The sequence below is a fragment of the Abramis brama genome (assembly GCF_963993115.1).
Source record: "Abramis brama genome assembly, chromosome: 16".
Taxonomy (NCBI): Eukaryota; Metazoa; Chordata; class Actinopteri; order Cypriniformes; family Leuciscidae; genus Abramis; species Abramis brama.
The window spans coordinates 26630425-26650685 of NC_139978.1; the positions used below are offsets into that span (position 1 = coordinate 26630425).

At 37.7% G+C, this 20261-nt stretch overlaps 2 protein-coding genes across 9 annotated transcripts in view; both read left to right on the top strand.

Annotated features, from left to right (window-relative positions):
* The window catches only part of edem3 (ER degradation enhancer, mannosidase alpha-like 3), a 13039-nt gene extending 12248 nt beyond the window's left edge, over positions 1–791 (top strand). For all 4 annotated transcript variants that reach the window (XM_084087879.1, XM_084087880.1, XM_084087881.1 and 1 more), the window contains one exon: positions 1–791. This exon is cut by the window's left edge. The gene's annotated coding sequence lies outside the window, so the exon portion shown is untranslated.
* A 622-nt stretch (positions 792–1413) lies between these two features.
* LOC311066384 (uncharacterized protein C1orf21 homolog) overlaps positions 1414–20261 on the top strand; it is a 33075-nt gene continuing 14227 nt past the window's right edge. Inside the window, exons 1-3 of one of the 5 annotated variants that reach the window (XM_084087567.1) lie at positions 8970–9109; positions 10565–10609; positions 17930–18053. In XM_084087567.1, coding sequence (XP_083943693.1) covers positions 17963–18053 — 91 coding nt within the window. In that variant the 5' untranslated portion in view covers positions 8970–9109; positions 10565–10609; positions 17930–17962. Of the gene's footprint in view, positions 1571–8959; positions 9160–10407; positions 10610–17929; positions 18054–20261 lie in introns of those variants that run through there. The other 4 variants (XM_084087564.1, XM_084087568.1, XM_084087566.1 and 1 more) reach the window with 4 other exon arrangements.

Genomic DNA, 20261 nt, shown 5'->3' on the forward strand with positions numbered 1-20261 from the left:
TATCAGATACGTGTGATTTAAGAACTCTGACTCAAAGAGCTCATTTTCTACGGCCAGTTCTCAGGGGCTTCATTCTGATTCACAAATATCCTGTTCTCTTCATCTGAACGCTGACAAACTGTATTCCAGATTTCACCCACACATTACAACTTATCTCTTTCTCTACATGCCTAGGGTACACAATCACTCCTATTTTTGTCTTCCTTCTAACAAATGGATTCTCTGATTATTGAAGTGCAGGCTTAAATCATCAGTGCTGATTAATCGCCTGAAAGACTGATTAATGCCTGGTTTAACTGTGATGAATTGCTTTTTGCAGTAGGATTCATGTTCGGTTCTTGTCTCAGTTTGCAGGGTCTGAAAAAAAGGTCCTTTATGAAATGATATATGTGTACGTACGTACGTACAAGTGTTTGTATGTATGGTTATTGTTTTTAATTAGTAAGTGAATCAGCCTGGGGCTCTCATACGAATGGGACCCAAAGTTCAAAAACGCTTCTTCCATCCTTCCACATTAAGTATTTAACGGTCTTATACATTCAGCCCAGCTTATGACTTTACGATGAGGTCATTGTTTCAAAGAGTAGCATTAAAGGACCACGGATGACAACTTTGCATGTCAGTGAGACAGACTTTTCTCCCAAGGATGAAGGAGACATGTGAAGCATCCTAAAGTATCCGCCAGAGGACGCTATTGCTCCGTTGCTCCCAGTAGTTAATTAATTGACTGGGAGACCATGCCAGGGGGCATGAAACGCGATAAGCTCAATAAAATTGATTAAAAATTTTAATATACGACTCCTTTTTATTGGATAGGCTTTCTATCACATGTGTGATATTTATGAAGGGAGCGGGGACTTGATTACATTTTAGCTTTATGAAAGTGCGTATGTCATTAATTAAAGCAGTAGTATCTATTCTAAGTGCAAGTGTAGAATAAAACCACTCAACTTGGCTGCTGAAAATTCAGCTTTGCCATCACAGAAATAAATTAAATTTTATAATATATTAAAATAGAAAATCTAAATTGTAATTACATTTCACAATATTACTGTGTTTTACTAGTTTTGATCGGATAAATTGAGACTTCATTCAAAAACATTAATTATTGACAACTTACCCAAACTTTTAAAGGGTATATGAATAAATGTAGATGATCAATTATATATTTATTAGTTTACCATAGTATTGAGCAATACATAAAAAATATATTTTATATAATAAACACATATATATATATATAAGAACATGCATTTATAAAGAGGTTTATGAAATATTGGTTCAAAAATCTTATCATTTCTTGGCTGAAGTAAGACGTGATGAGGGGAAAATGTAAGAATAATTCGACTAGTTCCTCCCCTCCTACGTCTAGGCATGTGGTTGGTTTGCCACACGGGCTTCAGCAAGATGGCTGCAGTTCTTCGAGCAAATCAGGAGTGCGGGCTGTAAGCCAGCGGTCCACATCACATCACTACAGTAACAGCAGCGCATATTCCCGTCCGCCTGTGTGTGTGTATATGTGTGTGAGCCGCCGCCAGTGGAAGTGGAACGAGCGGGTCACTTCTGACAAGTGAGTGCTTTCCTGTCATATTTATGCATTTTTGCGCTGATTCGGCAAGTGTTTGTGTTCATTGTTGCATGCAAACCGTTTGCCTTTGTGTCTTGTCTTTGGTGAGTCGATTCCTGGTTCGGTTATTGACTGGTTCTTTTTTTGCATGATCAGTTCTATCTGATCTTTGAACAGTGATTCTGGACTGCATTGTGGTTTGGGCTGTCTCAATGTGCTTGCCAGCATACACAGCATTTATGGCATGTTAGGCGCCTAAAACGAACGTAACAATTGTAGGCGCCTATGATGCCCAAAATCCTGACTAGGTAGGCTGTTCACTAGGTTTTCAGACACAGCCATGATAAAACAGGAATGTGTGAGATCAATTGTTGGTTAATGTCATGAGTCTGTCCCATTGCATGGACGTTTTTTACGAAGTACAGCTGAACTGGAAGTAATGAAAACAAAAGACACCTGGGTTGGCATGCATGCACACGTACACGTGTGTGTGTCCACTGTCCTGCGGGCAGACAATGCGCCCTCTGTCTCTGCCGTGGCGCAGCTGTGTGTGTCCTTCTGTCACTGTGCTTTCATGTGTAGTATTTTCATTAGCGTAGAGCTCATTCAGTGTATTACTGACTGTGTCTGTGTGTTTTTTTTGAGTGTCATACTAGGGGAGCTATGGGTGATTTAGCGATGTTTGATTTGTAAATGAATCCTTCCTTTTAGCCGAATCTTTTAAATGAAGCGGTTTAGAGAACCGGGCCGATTGATTCGTTATTGAATCGAGCCTTTATCGAATCAACTCAATGACTCAACTGAGAATTTAGCAATGGGTGATACTTATTTTGTGATTGTCTGATTCGTGAACTAATCGTTCTTTAGTCGATGAATCGGATGAACGATTCATTAATGAATCTGACTGAATCGGTCCAAATGGTTTTTGAATGAGCTCACTGACTAATTGAATTGAGAATCGCCTCTTTCAGATAGGTTCAACTTGTAGTGTCTTAACAACTCTCTGACTCACTGAGAACCGTCTTTGCAGTGTTCCAATTTAAGTGTTCCCTTACTCATGAATTATACTGAGAACTGACTCTTTCAGGTTTTCCTACTCTGAATGATATCATCTGGGCTGCTTTTCTCAAAAGCATCATAAGCCTGCGTAGATCGTATAGCCGATTGGCACCAATGGTCTCTATGATCAACTTGTCTCATGGTGCTTTTGAGAAACGCAGCCCTGGTTTGACAGCTGACTTTGCTGAACCATTGTTGTGTAAGATTGTATCCCATAGCAGAATTCAATGGGACCCAAGAGCGATTCTTATTTTCTCCTTGTAGGCAAACTGATTTTTAACGACAATATAAATCTTTAACAGACTTGTGAGCTACATGGTTGTTAATCAGTTGTATAATGCTTTTATTGAAGCTGTAAATCCACATTATTTCAAATTCTTTTTTAAATTAAGTTTAAAATAAGTTTAAGAGGGGAATTCCTAGTAATACAATGACATTAACCAAGAGCTACATTTTAGTACAGTTTAATGTAAATTCAAATTAGATATTATAGTATAGGCTACTCTTAACTACTTTGTTTTTATGGGCTGATTCATGACTGCAACAAATTGACACATAAAATCAGATTAAACAGCCTTAATTAACATTAAACTTAATTGAAAAACTGTAATTAACAACAAAACATGCTTAGTCTATAGGAATGTTGTAGAACATGCAATATGCAACACTGGGATGTCAGGAACCACATGAAGATACAGTATAAAAGATCTGCTCAGTCATTTATTTATCTGAAACAAACTGAAGGAATTAATTTATGGAAATGAGTCGTGCTTTGCAATGGGGGACATGGCTGGCTCTGTACCTGTCCCTCTCTTGATCTCTCATCAGTCTGACTCTGACACCTCCATCTGTCTCTCTCTCATCCATAAGCGGTCTGTGTGTGTTGCTTTGCACACATATGGCTTTTGCTCTGGTGACTGAAGAGGCTGAAAGGCTATTAATAGCGTCTGTGGGTTCTCCTCTTGGTCAGTCAATTTCAAGCTTCTCCACCACCAAAGCTCCCATCTCCCTCTCTGTCTGTTTTATTCAGTTTCTCCCGCTCGGTTCACAGGACCTGAGAGAAGCGACCCAATTAGCCCATGGGGTTATGATGCAATATCAGGGTGACATCACTCGGAGAGGAGGTTTCCATAGCTACCAGAGGTCTATGTGGGAGGTTCCATCCTGTTGCAGTGTTAGAGCTTTATGTGGTGTGTTCTGATGACCAAGGATGTTGCATGTGTGCATATTTGTGACTTTTGGTTTTAGTATGTTGACAGGACAACCTGATCTAACTCTTGTACAGTGTGGGTTGGCTTGGTGGTTATGTGTTTAAAGGAACAATTTTACTCACCCTCGTGTCCTTCCAAACCATGACTTTCTTTCTTATGTGGAACACAACACAAATGGAGATATTAAGCAAAATGTTCTTGCTTTTTTCCATGTGAAAGTGAAATGATATAAATGGTCCATATGAGTCATTCTGCATGTTGTTTTCTAAAGCTATGTGATTTGTTCTGTATGAGAAACAGTTAACTTTATTCCCTTCTTAATTAACTCAGTTCCTTTCTGCCGTAGATCTCAAGAATATTTTTCATTTGTTTGCGTTGTTTATATAAAGTATTTTGTAAACAATACAAAAAAACGAAACAATCTGTCTTATAGTTGGTTACCAAAATATAGCTTTGAACACCAGGTTGGTGTTTATTATTATTAAAAATATTAAATACTATTAATAATTAATATTTGTATAACTGTACCTTATAGTTTCTGTTTTCATATAATAGATTTTGCTAAATGTATTAATTAATATTAATATATATATGTGTGTGTGTGTGTGTGTATATATATATATATATATATATAATATTTATTTATTTATATAAATAAATAAATAAATAAAATGTATTTATTTATTTATTTATTTATATAAATAAATAAATAAATAAATAAATCCATCCAAAACCAACATACTTGTTTCACATTCATTTTGTGAGAAAAAAGCATCCCTACAACTTCTCAAAGTAAACAGCAGTGTTTTGCTGTAGCATGACATAAAAAGTAAGTGTCATTTTAACATCAGGGTAAACCAGAGGGTTTAGGGTTTCAGGTAGGGCTACATTAAGTTTATTTAACAGCATAAATTGACTAATCAAATGTAAAAAATAAAACTGCTTAGCCTAGTCTTCATTGTATGAATTAAATAGACACTGATTCTTATTAAGTCGTATTAAGATAGTTATTTAGTCAAGAGCAGTGATTGATTTTTGTCTTTTGTTGTTTGATTAAAATTAAGCACACAGACGGAAGCAGGTTTATTAGGATGCTGTCACTTTAAAAGCTGCACCCAATATTGTCACACAATCACTTTCTTTCTGAACTGTTTACTCCACGCAAGACATAACAGACTGTTTACATGAACACTCACCAAGACAGCATTTTGACAATTTTGTATGTATTTTGGCCACATAAAGTTGTAATCGAACCCCCCGTTGCAAATCAGGTTTATTGGCAACATTTATAGACTTTCAGCTGTTGAACAAATCAAACAAAAGTAATTGAAATAGCTCAACACAACAAATGTTTCAAGTGGTTTCCCCAAGTTCAACTTAAAATGCAACTTTGAATGACTTCTGCAGTCTCAAAATTATTCAAACTATTCCCCCTGAATAGAATCCCTCACAACAGCACAAATCTCCAAAACCGGTGTTGTCTTAAGCACACCTGATGCGACTAATCAAGGTCTTCATTAGTTGCACCAGGTGTGCTTGCCTTGAACTGGCTAGGTTTGTTGAGTGTCACGTTTCACTGCATGTTGGAAATATGGCTAAGTCAAAAAAATGGTCCAAAAAGTTAAGAGAAGATATCATCGCCCTTCACAAACAAGGAACAGGATACAAAAAGATGGTGAAGGCACTTAATGTTCCTAGAGACAAAGTTGGAAGCATAGTTCGCAAGTTCAAAGTTAAAGCAACAGTGGTTACACTACCTGGACGGGGCAGAAAAAGGAAGCTATCAACGGCTGCAACCTGAGAAGGCAGGTTCAGGAAAACCCTCGAGTGACTGCAAAAGACCCATAGCAAGACTTGGTGGCAACCAAGCGGCAACCTCCCCTTCTCTCTCTTGAAACCAACACGGAAGTGAGTTAAACTGCAATTCATTAACTGGCCGCTTGGGCTGGCTGCAGAAGTGAGTCAAATCTGTATCTCCCCATGTTAAAATTACCAACTTTACAGCAGAAAAAAAAACATGTTTACAGCCTGGATCTCTATGTGGCTTTGGTCTATACAGCTAATTTTGCCCTTCATAACAACTGTGAGGGGGGTGAATTTTTTTATAACTCATCCGTTTAGTTGATTAATATTTAAATTTCTGCATTTAAGGGTGTGGCCACTTGAGTGACAGGTGGGTTGTCGCTGATGTCAATGCTAGCCGTTTGTCTGCTGTTACTAGCCGTCACTTCACAAGTGCTTCACTTCGCTGCTCTAAACAGTGGTTACTTGTGGAAACAGCATTTTTTGTGGTATCTGTGGCATTTCCGATACTAGTATCGGAATAACCCTATATTAAACTCATGCCATGCCAGAACTCCAAGACGTACACCACTACAGAAAAGTGCTCAAAATCATATAAATAAGCCACAGAAGTTTTGGAATTCTGTTCTATGGATCGATGAAACAAAATTGTAACTTTTCGGCCCCATGGATCAGCAGTATGTCTGGAGGAAGAAGAATGAAGCATATGCTGAAAAGAACACTCTCTCTACAGTTAAGCATGGTGGTGCTCGGTGATGCTCTGGGGCTGCTTTGCATCATCTGGCACTAGAAACCGGCAGCATGTGCAAGGCAAGATGGATTCATTGTATCAGGAAATCCTAGGAGACAATGTCATGCCGTCAGTGAGGAAGCTGAAGCCAACAGGACAATGATCCTCATTAAGCATACCTCAAATTCCACCAAGGCTTGGTTGCAGAAGTCATCCTGGAAGATTCTACAGTGGCCATCACAGTCACCTGACTTGAACCCCAAAGAAGGCAGTGGTTGCAGCACGCAAACCCAAGAATATTACCAAACTGGAGGCCATTTCTCATGAGGAATGGGCTAAGATTCCTCAGAAACGCTGCCAGAAGCTGGTGTCTGGTTATACATCTTGTTTGCAGCAGGTCATAAGAGCAAAAGGGTGTTCTACTAAGTAGCCTACTAAAGATGCTTGCCATGAAAGGGTTGAATTAATTTGGGGAAACCACATTTGTTGTTGAACTATTTCAATTACTTTTGTTTGATTCGTTCATTGCAAACAGCTGAAAGTCTGTAACTTTAGCCAATAAACCTGTTTTTTTAATGGGGGTTGAATATTTTTTATTATAACTGTAAGCTGCGGAAAATAACTAAAATCGGGGTTACGAGCAGTCCTGTGCACTTGTGGCGGCCCTACTTCACTTAATTGTGCCTAATAACATTAAGCATGTCACATATTGTATGTAATAGTCGTTTTTTGTAATCTTTTGAAGTATTAAAATCATTCAGTTATCGTAAGCCATTGTAATATGCATATCCCGATTATTATATATTGCTATATTTCAATAATTTAGATATATCGTGCAGCCGTATCTATAATATATAACCCTAACCCTACACTTTTCGTACTGTACACTTATACTGAAGTTATATAATTTAAAATGGTTAATGTTATCTGATGTAGTGTTGTAATGTCCCCCCTCCCCCCTCTTCATTTAGACAAAATGCAGCGGAACTGCCAAATAAGGACATTGACTTCCGGCCCAACACTTCGAGCAATCCGCCATTTTTATTTCTCGCTGCAATTTTGTAGTCCAAGCTAAAGGATGCAGAAGTTACGAGAGGGTAAGTTAAAATGTTCGGTTGTTGGATGTAGTAACCCACACGCTTCATTACACCGTTTAATGTAGATGAACTGCCGCGCTTGTTACAGGACGCATGTTTAACTGAAAGTCAGAGCCAGGCGAAAGTGTAAACAAGACATCACCGTCTCCAAATTAGACGCCTTGCTCTCTCTCCCTCGCACATATTAATCAAAATAAATCGACACGGTGGTAAAAGGTCGGAAGACCAAAGTTTCATGTGTAAATACAGTACACACCATTGCGATACATCCATACGAAGACGTTGTTCTACAGGTTCGTCGTCTTCATTTTCATCTCGCTCCTGCTCCGACTCTGGCTCGAACATGTAGCCTAAGGCTGGCTGGACAAGTCTTCCGTTGTTGACATTTTGTTAATAACGTGTGAATAAAAAGTTTCTGTGCCGCTAGATAATCGTATCTCTGCTATCAAACTACAAAAATGGCCGAACGGGGTGGAGTTGAACTGAGTGTGGGCGGGGTATGAAGTGTCTCAATTGTATTTAAAGAGACCGCACCAAAACGAGTTGCTCTCAGACGCACATCAGAAAAGGGGTAGAAAAGGGGCCTGTGGAGCTATAATAATGAGGAATTCAGACCCAAGCATTGCAGTTCCGCTTTATATAGACTACAAATGTATGATTTATATGTAAAAAGGAACAATTTAAAAGCATGATATGTCTCCTTTAACACTGGTAATTTCTAGGTTATTGCCCATAACATTTTGTTCCATGGGGTAGAGTTCAGGCTGAAAGCTGTGTGTGACTAACAATTGCTCGCTGTTCTGATATGACACAGATCAAACATCCTCCTCTGCTATTGTCAAACATGGACGTCCTCTCCGTCCCTGCATCAGGGCACCGATGTCTGGTGTACGTGCTGAGACGAATGAACGTTTGAAACTCATTTGAATGTTTAAATAACAGTGCAGTCTACTACCGGTGTCATTTAGATGGAAGCATGACATTTTTAAACCTTATTAAAATTTTGCTGCATTAGTAAACATTTTATAAAGGGATGTAAATGAGTTTCGCACAGTGGGAGGGATTTTCATTTGGAGACTTTAAAGAGCTGATTAGAAAACTGTGTGTGTATACTTACAAGAAACGGGCAGACCAATTATGCAGCAGCAGGCAACAGAATTGGTATATAATAGATGGTTTTCTAATTTCAAATGAATATTTATAGGAAGAATTAGGAGGCGCTTGTCAGCATTATAGAGATGGATACGGAAAAATTAGAGACCTGACCCTGGAGTATATTTCCATGAAGCTGTATCCGTTTGCTTGTTTGCTGGAGGAGGAATGGTATTCATTAGTAAATATTATAGAAAGGAAAAATACAAAGATGTGTTGTTTTGAAGATGCTGCTGATATATTAGAAGACTCCGTTTCATTTGACTAGTCATATGAGAGGTGTGTGTTGTTTATGAGTCATTCTTTGGTTATTTTCTGACAGTAGTGGCACAGACACATTAGACACACACGCATTATAGAGGTGACATGCACAAATCAGTTGCTGATGGGTGAAGTCAGTGTTTGAGTCAGTCAGATACAGGCGGTGTTCGGACAGCCCTGAGTGGTACTGTGTGACAGTGGATGGACAGATTGACTCGGACTTCTGCAAGTAAGATTTCCACTCCGTCTTTGCTGCACACTGTGACTTATTCATGAAATGTGAGTAGAATGGGTTTTTGTGTGAATGTATGTGACACCATTCTTCAGTAAATTGTCTCATTTCAACTCAATGGGACGGTTTAAGAATGGATTTATGAACAATTTCTGCGATGTGTATTTTTATGTATAAGGTCAAGTGAGTTGCCTACACAAATCGAAATTATTGATAGCTTGATTTCCCTTGAAAGTTGGGGGTAGTGTTTGGAAAACCTGTATGGAAACATTCATTAGTTCTGCTTTCTAAGGAAAATTACTTTCCTGGGTGTATATCAGGGTTATTATCATTAACCAAAACTATTAAAAACACTGTTAAATGTGGTGAAAATCAAGTTTTTAATGTTGTTTATATGTCTATGTGGTGTTCTTAATATGCCTAAGACAAACTATGTGCAAATTCAACACCATTGCTGAGTATTTTCTCCTTAACTGCAGTGAACCAAAAATCACTGAATCACTGGTCTCAAAAACGCGGATTGAAATCGCTGGTGTTTCTGACGTCACAAACTACCTTGTAACCAAACATGTCAACGAGTGGACTTTAATTGAAATAAAGTTGAAATACATATTTAAAAAAAAATGCTGTTCTTTTTATCTTTCAGTTCTTTTCAACTTTCAAAAAATTTTAAGAGCCCCGTGATTTTCAGTATTGATAATAAGAAGAATTAAGAAATGTTTCTTGACCAGCATATCAGCATATTAGAATGATTTCTGAAGGATCATGTGACACTGAAGACTGGAGTATTGATGCTGAAAATTCAGCTTTGCCATCACAGGAATAAATTACATTTTCAAATATATTAAAATATAGAAAGTAGTTGTTTTAAATTGTAATAATATTTCACAATATTACTGTTTTACTGTATTTTTAATCAAATAAAGGCCCCCTTGTTGAGACTTCTTTCAAAAACATTAAAAACCAAAAGCATCGCTATTCAGCTGGTTAATCAAAGGATAACAATTAATTATTAATAATTATGGTGTAGATAATTGTTTTGAGGTAGTTGGGGTAGTTTTCTTAAATTTTTGGCTGTTAGATTGTCCACAATTGTTGTTTTGCCGTTTAAGTGGTCTGCTGCGTGGAAAACTTGAGAACCACTGCTTTTAACTGATGTTCTGGGCATGAACAGTTACAAACTGTCACCTTGACCATCTCTGATAGCTTTTATCTTCCCATCTGTTTTTCTGTTTCTGCTTCCTCTTACTTGAACTCTCTGTCTCTCCCTCGGTTGTTCGTCCCCCTCTCTTCTCATGGCTGGAGAGTTCCCTTTTTAAACAGTAGCTCTATTATTTTTACATCTCTCCACTCCAAACCACCACTCACCCTGCTTAACAAAAGAGAAAGAGGCTTTAGTCTTGAGATAATCTTGACAGCACTGAGACGTTTTCACTGTGTGTCTCCTCTCAGCAGGCTGTTTAAAGTGGGACAGAGTTGATGCTACAGCCGTTGCGGGTGAGTAAATGTTATGGTGGGGGGACTGCTGTCCTGCCCGGTCGGTCACAGGCGGAGATGAATGAATGGGGTCTCCTCTGGTTCCTCAGAGAAGGGGTTTGGTGTTCGTGTTGTCCCGTCTCAGACGATCTTTAAAGGACTTGTTTAGTCTTCCCATGATTTTTGTTCTCTCCTGATCAGCCTGTTTTTCAGGGTGAGCAGTGGCTCAGACAGCTCTCAGCCCTGAGGCCTGTTGGAGGGTGTGTACTTGTGTGGTTGTGTGTGTGTGTTATGTGATGCTATCTTGCTTGACTTCATCTTTAATGCTGTTGCATAGAAAGTAGGTTATTCATTTGTCTTCAAACATTTTCATGCAATTTTTCATAAAATCTTTTCATTGTAATCTACAATAGAAACACATTTATTTAATACATTCTTGGCACAGTTATCACCAGCCATTACTCTAGTCCTCAGTGTCACATAATCCTTCAGAAATCATTCTAATATTTATTGGTGCTTAAGAAACATTTCATATTATCAATGTTGAAAACTGTTGTGCTGCTTAATATTTTTGTGGAAATGGTAATACTTTTTTTTCAGGAGTCTTTGAATAGAATGTTCAAAACGACAGCATTTATTTGAAATATGCATTTTTTGTAACAATGTTAAAGTCTTTACTGTCACTTTTGATCAATGTTCAAGTTAGTTAAAAAACACTACATGTCTTATTTAATAAATCTCAATATGAATATCTGTTTTTCACACTATACGTTAAAATAGCCTATTGTGATGCCTATACTTAGTAGCATTTAAAACAATTCATTTTATTTTAGTGTTTTATTTTAATTTAGACAAAATAGTATAGATTTTAATATTAGGCATTTCTAAGTTATCATCTGTAATGTGAAAATCATTATTGGCCTATTTATTATCAGGCAGAATCTTAATATCAGTGCATCCTATATGTGTATCAAAAAGTCATTTGACTGAATAACTCTCCCATTCTCTTAAACCCTTGGCATGGAAATAGGCTACTTTTTTTTTTTTTTTTTTCTTGGAAGCATAGCTTTTGTTTGCATCTGATTAGAGTTAAAGTGTGTTTTAGTCATTAGGCAGGTTTAAGTCATGTTCTATTGACACTCACATGACCTGTATAGCAACGCACGTAGCTGGGCATTGTTCTTGGTACATGTAAATGCACGGCTTAAAAGTTACAGAACACAGATGTCAACGTTCTGTCTGCGTAAGAGAAAGTGAACCTGACATAAGTGCCCAGATGGCTTCTTGTTTATATTTCAGTCGTAAGATGTGTGAACAGACTCTCTCAACCTCTGTTAGGTAACACAAGGGTGAATTAATTTTGATTTTTGCTCATTTGTCACCACAATATTCAAAATTATAATTTATGCACAACTAGCATCACCAAAAGTAAAAGCAAAAATGACTGTTTTCAAACAGGTCTGCCACTGACTGAAAAAAAAAAGATTTAGAATTGGATGGCACCATGCTACTCATACTCTACCTATAATAATAATAATAATATTAAGAGTAATGTGCTACACTCTTAAAAATAAAGGAATTTACACAGCAATGCTAATAAAGAACCATTTTCACTTATCTAAAGAACCTTGTGAACAGTTCTTAAAAGAACCATTTTTTTTTTTCTGTGTAGAACACACTTTTTTTGTGGAATGGAGAGTTTCCGGATGCTAGTAGCATGCTAATCCGAAATTCAGCCTCTGTCTTTTTTGTGTAACCATGCTTTCTTAATGCTTCTGCATTTATTTGAAGGGAAAAATGTATTTAAACTTGATAAAAACTGTTAAACTGAGCTGAGGAGACTATACTCTTATCGGTAATTGTCAAATTAGCCAAATATATTTTAACAGCATCTATGCAAGTGACAGAGCATATGTAGAACTTCACAAATGAAGGCCGTTCCAATACTGAGCAACTTGAAAGGGTAACACTCTTTTCAGACCCGAGGTGCAAATCTGAACGCTTCCTCATCAAAAACCCCTACTGTGGGTGATTATACTTTCACAGGCTTTTATGGAATGGTGTATAAACACTCCGCAGCCTTGATGGGTAGATCTTGTTTACTCAAGACTCGCAGCAGAGTGGTTGGGCGTATGGGTGCGCACATACACACACGCGTTTGCACACTTTTCTCTCGTCTGTACACCTGGTGCTTTGTCCTGTGCCCCGTGCTGCTAAAGGCAGAGCTAAACACTGCCCCTCCTGACAACTTCAAACGAGGAGAGGGTAGGAGGAGGAGTAGTCGGCTCTTTTGATCTTTCACTCTCCTGTTTTGTCTTCTCTCAATTTGTCTCCCTCATTTCTGAGTCACTGATTCTGAAGGTGTTTTTATATGGAAAGGCTGCAAAACATAGAGTGCTGTGATGTATTTTTGTAAGCCAACACGGAGGTTAGCATCACTCTGATTACGTCAACAAAAACACAATAGAATAATGTCTGTAACCAACAAAAGTTTATAATTCTTACACGTTTTGTTCATCATGATAATCTTCACAAATTTACACAACTTTTTTATGAATTTTGATGCCTTATTACAATCGGCAGAAGTAAAAAGCTAAACATGGGCTACAGACCAACTACACCACGGTTGCATGACTTTAATGTAACCACCATTAAGCTTCGCTTCTGACAGCTCTTTAAAGGAGACATATCATGCTTTTAAATTGTTCCTTTTTACATATAAATCATACATTTGTAGTCTATATAAAGCGGAACTGCAATGCTTGGGTATGAATTCCTCATTATTATAGCTCCACAGCCCCCTTTTCTACCCCTTTTCTGATGTGCGTCTGAGAGCAACTCGTTTTGGTGCGGTCTCTTTAAATACAATTGACACTTCATACCCCGCCCATACTCGGTTCAACTCCACCCCGTTCGGCCATTTTTGTAGTTTGATAGCAGAGATACGATTATCTAGCGGCACAGAAACTTTTTATTCACACGTTATTAACAAAATGTCAACAACGGAAGACTTGTCCAGCCAGCCTTACATGTTCGAGCCAGAGTCGGAGCAGGAGCGAGATTAAAATGAAGACGACGAACCTGTAGAACAACGTCTTCATATGGATGTATCGCAATGGTGTGTACTGTATAATGAAACTTTGGTCTTCCGACCTTTTACCACCGTGTCGATTTATTTTGATTAATATGTGCGAGGGAGAGAGAGCAAGACAGCGTCTAGTTTGGAGACGGTGATTTCTTGTTTACACTTTCGCCTGGCTCTGAAGAGAGAGAGTGAGCGCGCGCGCGACCGGGTCTCTCTCTCTGCTCGTTCTTTCAGTTAAACATGCGTCCTGTAACAAGCGCGGCAGTTCATCTACATTAAACGGTGTAATGAAGCGTGTGGGTTACTACATCCAACAACCGAACATTTTAACTTACCCTCTCGTAACTTCTGCATCCTTTAGCTTGGACTACAAAATTGCAGCGAGAAATAAAAATGGCGGATTGCTCGAAGTGTTGGGCCGGAAGTCAATGTCCTTATTTGGCAGTTCCGCTGCAAATACTGTGACGTAATAGTTCAAAAAACGTCATAGATAACAGAAAAATCGGAACAGGTTGAAAAATATGACCAAAACAGAATATAAAGATATCAACGAAGCACCTGAAGAGAATAATTTCATATTTTCTGTACTTCTAAACACTCCAAATATACAACAAAATGCATTTAAGGGCTAAAAAAGTGCATTTAGCATGATATGTCCCCTTTAATTAAAAAATATTTTCTCTGAAAGTTTGAGTTCGAATAGTATGCAAGAGTGATTATAAACTCAGTAAGGCTGAAAAAAGTGAATAGTTCAGCATGGTGATGTTTAATTCCCAGACAACCAGTTTGTAGTGTCCCATTCAGCCACTTGTTAGCGACCACCTTTTTCAAGTCAAGTAAAAGGTTTAATAAAATCAAAGGGGGGAAATTGCTGATGTAGAATAACATGTTGTAGAATAAAACGTGGGTTTGTTAACCACAGACATTATTTCAGGCATTTAACCAAATCATATTCAAAGAACCCATTGACTTCAGGATGATGGAACTGTAAAGCTAACTTGTTTCTGGGTTTTGGCCTACTCTAACAGTGATAGTTGATTTGGTTCAGGGGCCATAAAATTGAATCCTCTCAGTGAAGAGGGGATTGATTCAGCTGACTAAAAAGACTCGTTCAGATTTGTTTACTCATTCATTTGGTGATTATACAGTATGTGCAGTCGTGGATGGTGACAAGTGACGCAAGTATCTTTTTGAGTTTTATGAGTGATTCTTTAAATTATTCACTCAACAGATTCATTGAGTTGTTCACAACCAAAACCCCATAACAGCACTAATTTAAAATATAGCTGCATGCAGCAACTACGGGGCCAAGCCCTTAATGGACATTTGATATTTTTGGATGTAAGATTTATTTAAGGAACATTATGCACAATTCACATAGCATGGCACAAACTCTTGCTACAAACTGGATTTGATCAAGCATTCTTCAAACCTAAATAAAATACTTAAGTAATTAAATCTTAAGTAATTAAATGACATTTGGTCCTAAAAGTATAAAAACGTAGGCCTCATTGTAATAAAGATGTGAAATGTAGCAACTTTGGTTTTAATTGTTACTTTTGAATTGTTCTATAGTTCTTTATTCTATAGCTTCTATGAAGTATAGTTTGATATTCCATTCATCTATCCATTCTGCAAACTTCTTATCCACAGTTTTTATTGCAGTGTTGATTTTCAGAATTTTGAAAGTCTAAAAAGTCGTCATACCCATCCTAAGATAACTAAAAGATTAAAAATAAATAAAAATACAAATAAACTCTTGAATGTACATGGCATATCAGTAACAATTTGGACATTGCACCATATGGGATTCATAATGTGTCACTCAGAAGACATGCGTTCACTTAGTTGCTGAAGTTCAGTATAGTTCAAGTGAGAATGAACTCAAAATTAAGATTTTGTATATAAATGCACTGCATGTTATATTTAATAAGTTCAGATTAGATAATTCTGAATATGTAATGTCTGGAACATAAGAAAGTTCTGCACCATTTCTGGCCAGAGTGCCTCTTGTGATCTGGACATGTCCCACATGGAAGTCGAACCCACAACCTGAAAAGTTTGGGCCTTGTTGCTCATCACGGTGCACCGCTCAGTTCGCGCACAGTCACCAAGCTGCAGAGGAGAGCTTCCAAGGCAAGAATGAGCACACAAAAGCATTAGTTAACATATTAACCAATTAGGCATGCTAAGATAACTTGGCCTCTAATGTAAATTGTTTAACCTATATAGCCAAAATCACCATTAGAATGAATGGCAACTAGTTAGCATTTTAACCTATTAGCCAGAGGTGTAAAGTCCAGGTTCAGAAAGTAAAATTCCTCCTCAGTATTTTGTTCCAATCACCTGGATTTGTTAATTAGCACAGTTTTTCAGCCAGGAGATAGAACTAATTAGTGAAATCAGCTGGCTGAGTTCATGTGTGGAATAGACATATGGCAGGACTTTTACTTTCTGACCCCTGGACTTTACACCTCTGCTATTAGCATGCTAAGCTAACTAGCATAAAACAGCAAACACAGGCAGTCGACTTCGGAGAGGTATCTCTTGGGAATGGTAGTGAATATCAAAAATCTTTTCATTCATTTTTGTGCGGCTCAGTCCAAATATCATCTGATCATATTCTGGACAAAATTGGACAAAATTTGTAGTTCTGAAAAAAACTGAATTTAATTCAAGATGGCAGACAGGAAAATTGATGGAAAATAACAAATGAGATATTGTCAGAATCAGCATAAACCAAGGAACATGATGACACAGAAAACAAAATTTAAACGATGTTTACAAAAGTTAGTGTTTTTGCTAAAACTTATATCTCTGGAACACTAGGTGGCGCTGTGTTCAAACTTCGTTCTCGGGTACCTTAAGGGCATTCTCTCAATGAACCCTGCCAAATTTTGTGTCAATGTTAAAGCATTTAAAAATATCAACGTTTATGTCAGATTTCAAATTGGCGGACAGGCGATTTGTCCGATCTTGGTAAAACCGGTATTGACTGATTCAGCATGACCCGAGGGATCAAACACCAAGATCATGATTTTCTGACAAACATTTCAAAAGTTATTTAGCAAAAATAGCAATTTTTCTGATGTCATGACCCATAGGTGGCGCTGTTCCCAAATTTCGCATGTACCCTCGGATCATGGTACTGATTAAGCGTACTGAGTTTCGTTTTGATAAATCAAAGTTTAGTAGAGAGATAGCATCTAATCTGATTTTGGAATATCAAAAACTGTTCAGTCACTCGGTCCAGTGATCATCTGAGAATTTTGGTGAGAACTGGCCAAAATTAGTAGCAGTGAAAAAACTGAATACAGTACATCTCAAAATAGTCACTATTGTAATGGGCGGAGTCTTAATGTAAGATATTGAAATGGGATCAGCATGATGGTGTACTAAGAATTTTGTTTCTATGACAGAGGGTTCAAAAGTTATAACCGTTTGAAAAGTGAATTTAATTTGAGCTGTTGATGGGGCTATAGAGGTGGTCCTAGAGACCCTAAAGTTGGTTAGATTACTATTCATTACCACCAGAACAAGTGTGCCAAATATAGCGCTTTTCCTGTGTACTCAAAGCGCTTTACATATTGAAGGGGGGAATCTTCTCAACCACCACCAATGTGCAGCATCCACATGTTACAGCCCCTCTGGGGCTTGGCTCCTAAATACAGATTTTAAAAAGCAGCTTTTGACATTTGTTCTGTCAGTCATAATAGGGTAAAACATACTTTATATTTAACTGACTGCTTATTATAAGATATCACTTCTGTTTGGAATCGACTCTCTAATGGACATTTTCCACTTTGCTTGACAACTAGAAAGAGACCATTTACTTTTTGTCTTGAATTTTGATCTGTTGTTTGTTTTATCCTTAAAAGCTTAACAGACTACTTTAATTACATTTTTGCTGAAAGTGTGCTTATGCTATATTTCTTTCTGTGTAAATGCCATTGGTTTGATATTTTGTTCATACTTTATTCATACTTTAAGTGTGTCCAAATAATTTTTGAGGCTGCTGTGTGTGTGTGTGTGTGTGTGTGTGTGTGTTGTCTTGGCCTTAGTTCAATTTGGCTGTGATAGAAAGCATGTCTAGATCTGTTCAGGCTCAACTCAGATTTGTTTTCTTTTCCTGATGATCGGTAGTACGTAACCCAGCAGAGACTCTAATGGATCTAATCATGTGTCCATTCTGACTTTAAACGCGTGCTGTCAGGCTCCTGAATGTGAATGTTGAATGTGTTCTCTGTCTCTCTCAGGTGAGATGGTGAGAGGGGGGAGAGAGTGAGGCCATGGGCTGCACCTCGGCTAAGCAGGTGTCGGCTGTGCCCACCGACGAAGAGGGCCGGGGCAAAGCCTACAGCAATGGAGACCTTTTCACTGGTCAGTCTCAAACACACAAACATGAGCTATGAGCACTGTGGCCTTAAACAATGCACTTAAATGGACAGTTCAACCTCAAAAAATTATGTCGTTCCAAACCTGTATGACTAACTTTTTTTCTTTTGAAAACAAAAGAGGGTATTTTGAAAAATGTCGTCTTTTTTTTTTGTCCACCTAATGATTGTCAGTGGGGTCCAGTGTTATTTTGACCCTAACGTTCTTCAATATTTTGTGTGCCTCAGAAGAAAGGATGTCATGCAGGTTTGGATAACAAAAAGGGTGAATTTTGGGTGAACTATCCCTATAACTCCAGGTTGCTACTGGGGAACTGTCTATGTAGTAGCCTAAATAAATTGCAAGTTAAAATACTCTCGCTTTGGATAAGAGAGTCCACTCAATGATTATTTAGTAATTTTTTATAGAAATTGGCTTTTTAGGCGTCTAAAACTAAATGGTTTTATTGGACAGTCACCATTCACAGTCCAGGTTTGGTTATACCATAAATAATATTAAAATATCCTTTGATTAAAACACTTATGGATGAAAACAGGGCAGAGATGTGTTTGATTTCCATGGGAGACTGTCACATTTTATCACAATAAAATGTAATTTGTCACAATGTAATTTCTCCACTGGACTTCTGCTGATGGATAAGAGCCTGTTTTCCATTCTGTATTTTTGGCTTCGTCCCATTTGGTATACTTAGACTATGCTTTAAAAGTATGTACTTTCGTAATGAGGGGAAAGTCCACACTTTGGAATATAGTATCAGGACACAACCACGTCATAAAATTGTGTCTTGATTTCCAGAACAACCTCTGTTGTGTATTGTTTACATGAAAGCATTAGCTGAATTCATTATCTTAAAATGACTTACAGGTTCATACATAGTTTAGACATGCATGACTCTTTTCTTTCATGGGGTGTAATGTGAGTAATACTAGCTCAAATATAGCATTTCTTCTCTTTCATGTGGGTAATATTAGCTCAAATATAGTATTTGTATTGGGTTGCAGTGATTTGCTATTTTCTTCTCTATTGTTCAAGAGATTTTGACATCACTGAAAATCATTTGCAGTTCAGTAAGTGATTCAGATGTTGATTCACTTCACTGAGTCAGTGAAGGATTTGTCAGACTGATTCAAACTGGTAACTTGTGAGTAGAGTTGTCTTTTTAAACGGTTTATTAAATTAATCAGCTCAGAAGAGTCATTTTCTTGTGAATTGGGCTACACTACTCACGCTGCATGTTTTTGATTTGGTAAAAATAACTAATTTGGCAGTAGTTGTTTTTATTGCTGGCCAAACCTATGCTTTAATCTTATTATCTAAGAAAACATGATAAATGGGAAGTCATTTGAACATATTGGACAGAAAGACATCTTGTTGTTTTGGACATTAGTGGCATTGACATTGGCTGTTTTTTTGTTTGTTTTTACCAATAATTCAAGATTAAACTTTAAGCAGAACGAACAGCCAGTTAAGTAATTTATGTTCAAGCAGTGAATAATGTTTTACAATGTTTTGGGAAGATGGTTACATTCTTGGAATTCTTGGATGCGTCCTTCATACTGGGTTTGTCGATGTAAAGACTCTCAGCTACATCTGTGCCAACAGGCGCGTGTTTGAGGATAACATTATCAGCTGGAGTGAGTGACTCATGTGTTCGCTGGGTTTTGTGTGTGTGAGAGGTTGTAAATATGTTTTAAAGAGTTTAGATAACAGCAGCGCTTAGTGCGTGACCTGTGAGAGAGTGACAGAGATTATAGGAGATTAAGAATTAAGGGCAAAACAGCAGAAAACCTCACAGGAAACACTCAATGACCAGCCATAGGAGGCTGCCGCCTCTGTTTCTCTCTCTCTCTCTCCTCCTTCCTGCCATGTTCCTTTTTCTGTCTCTAAGGATTCACAGTGTGTGAGATGGAGGGAAACGGTCAAATGAGAACGAGGGAGAGAGTGAGTGACGTGGGATCAGACTCCCATGTTTTCCTCCCCTGACATTTATCCCTCCCTCTGCATATCTGTCGTTCTTCTCAAGGCCACACTTTCCTTGTTTCCTTCCTTTCTTTGCTGTGTCCTTTTCATTATTCTGCTTACTTTTCTGCCTAAGCTATTTTAATTTACTCTCTCTTTTTTTTTCTTTTTTTTTTAAACCTCAGTATCCCTTCCTCTTTCTCATATGATGTTTCTTGCCTATATTATCCTTAG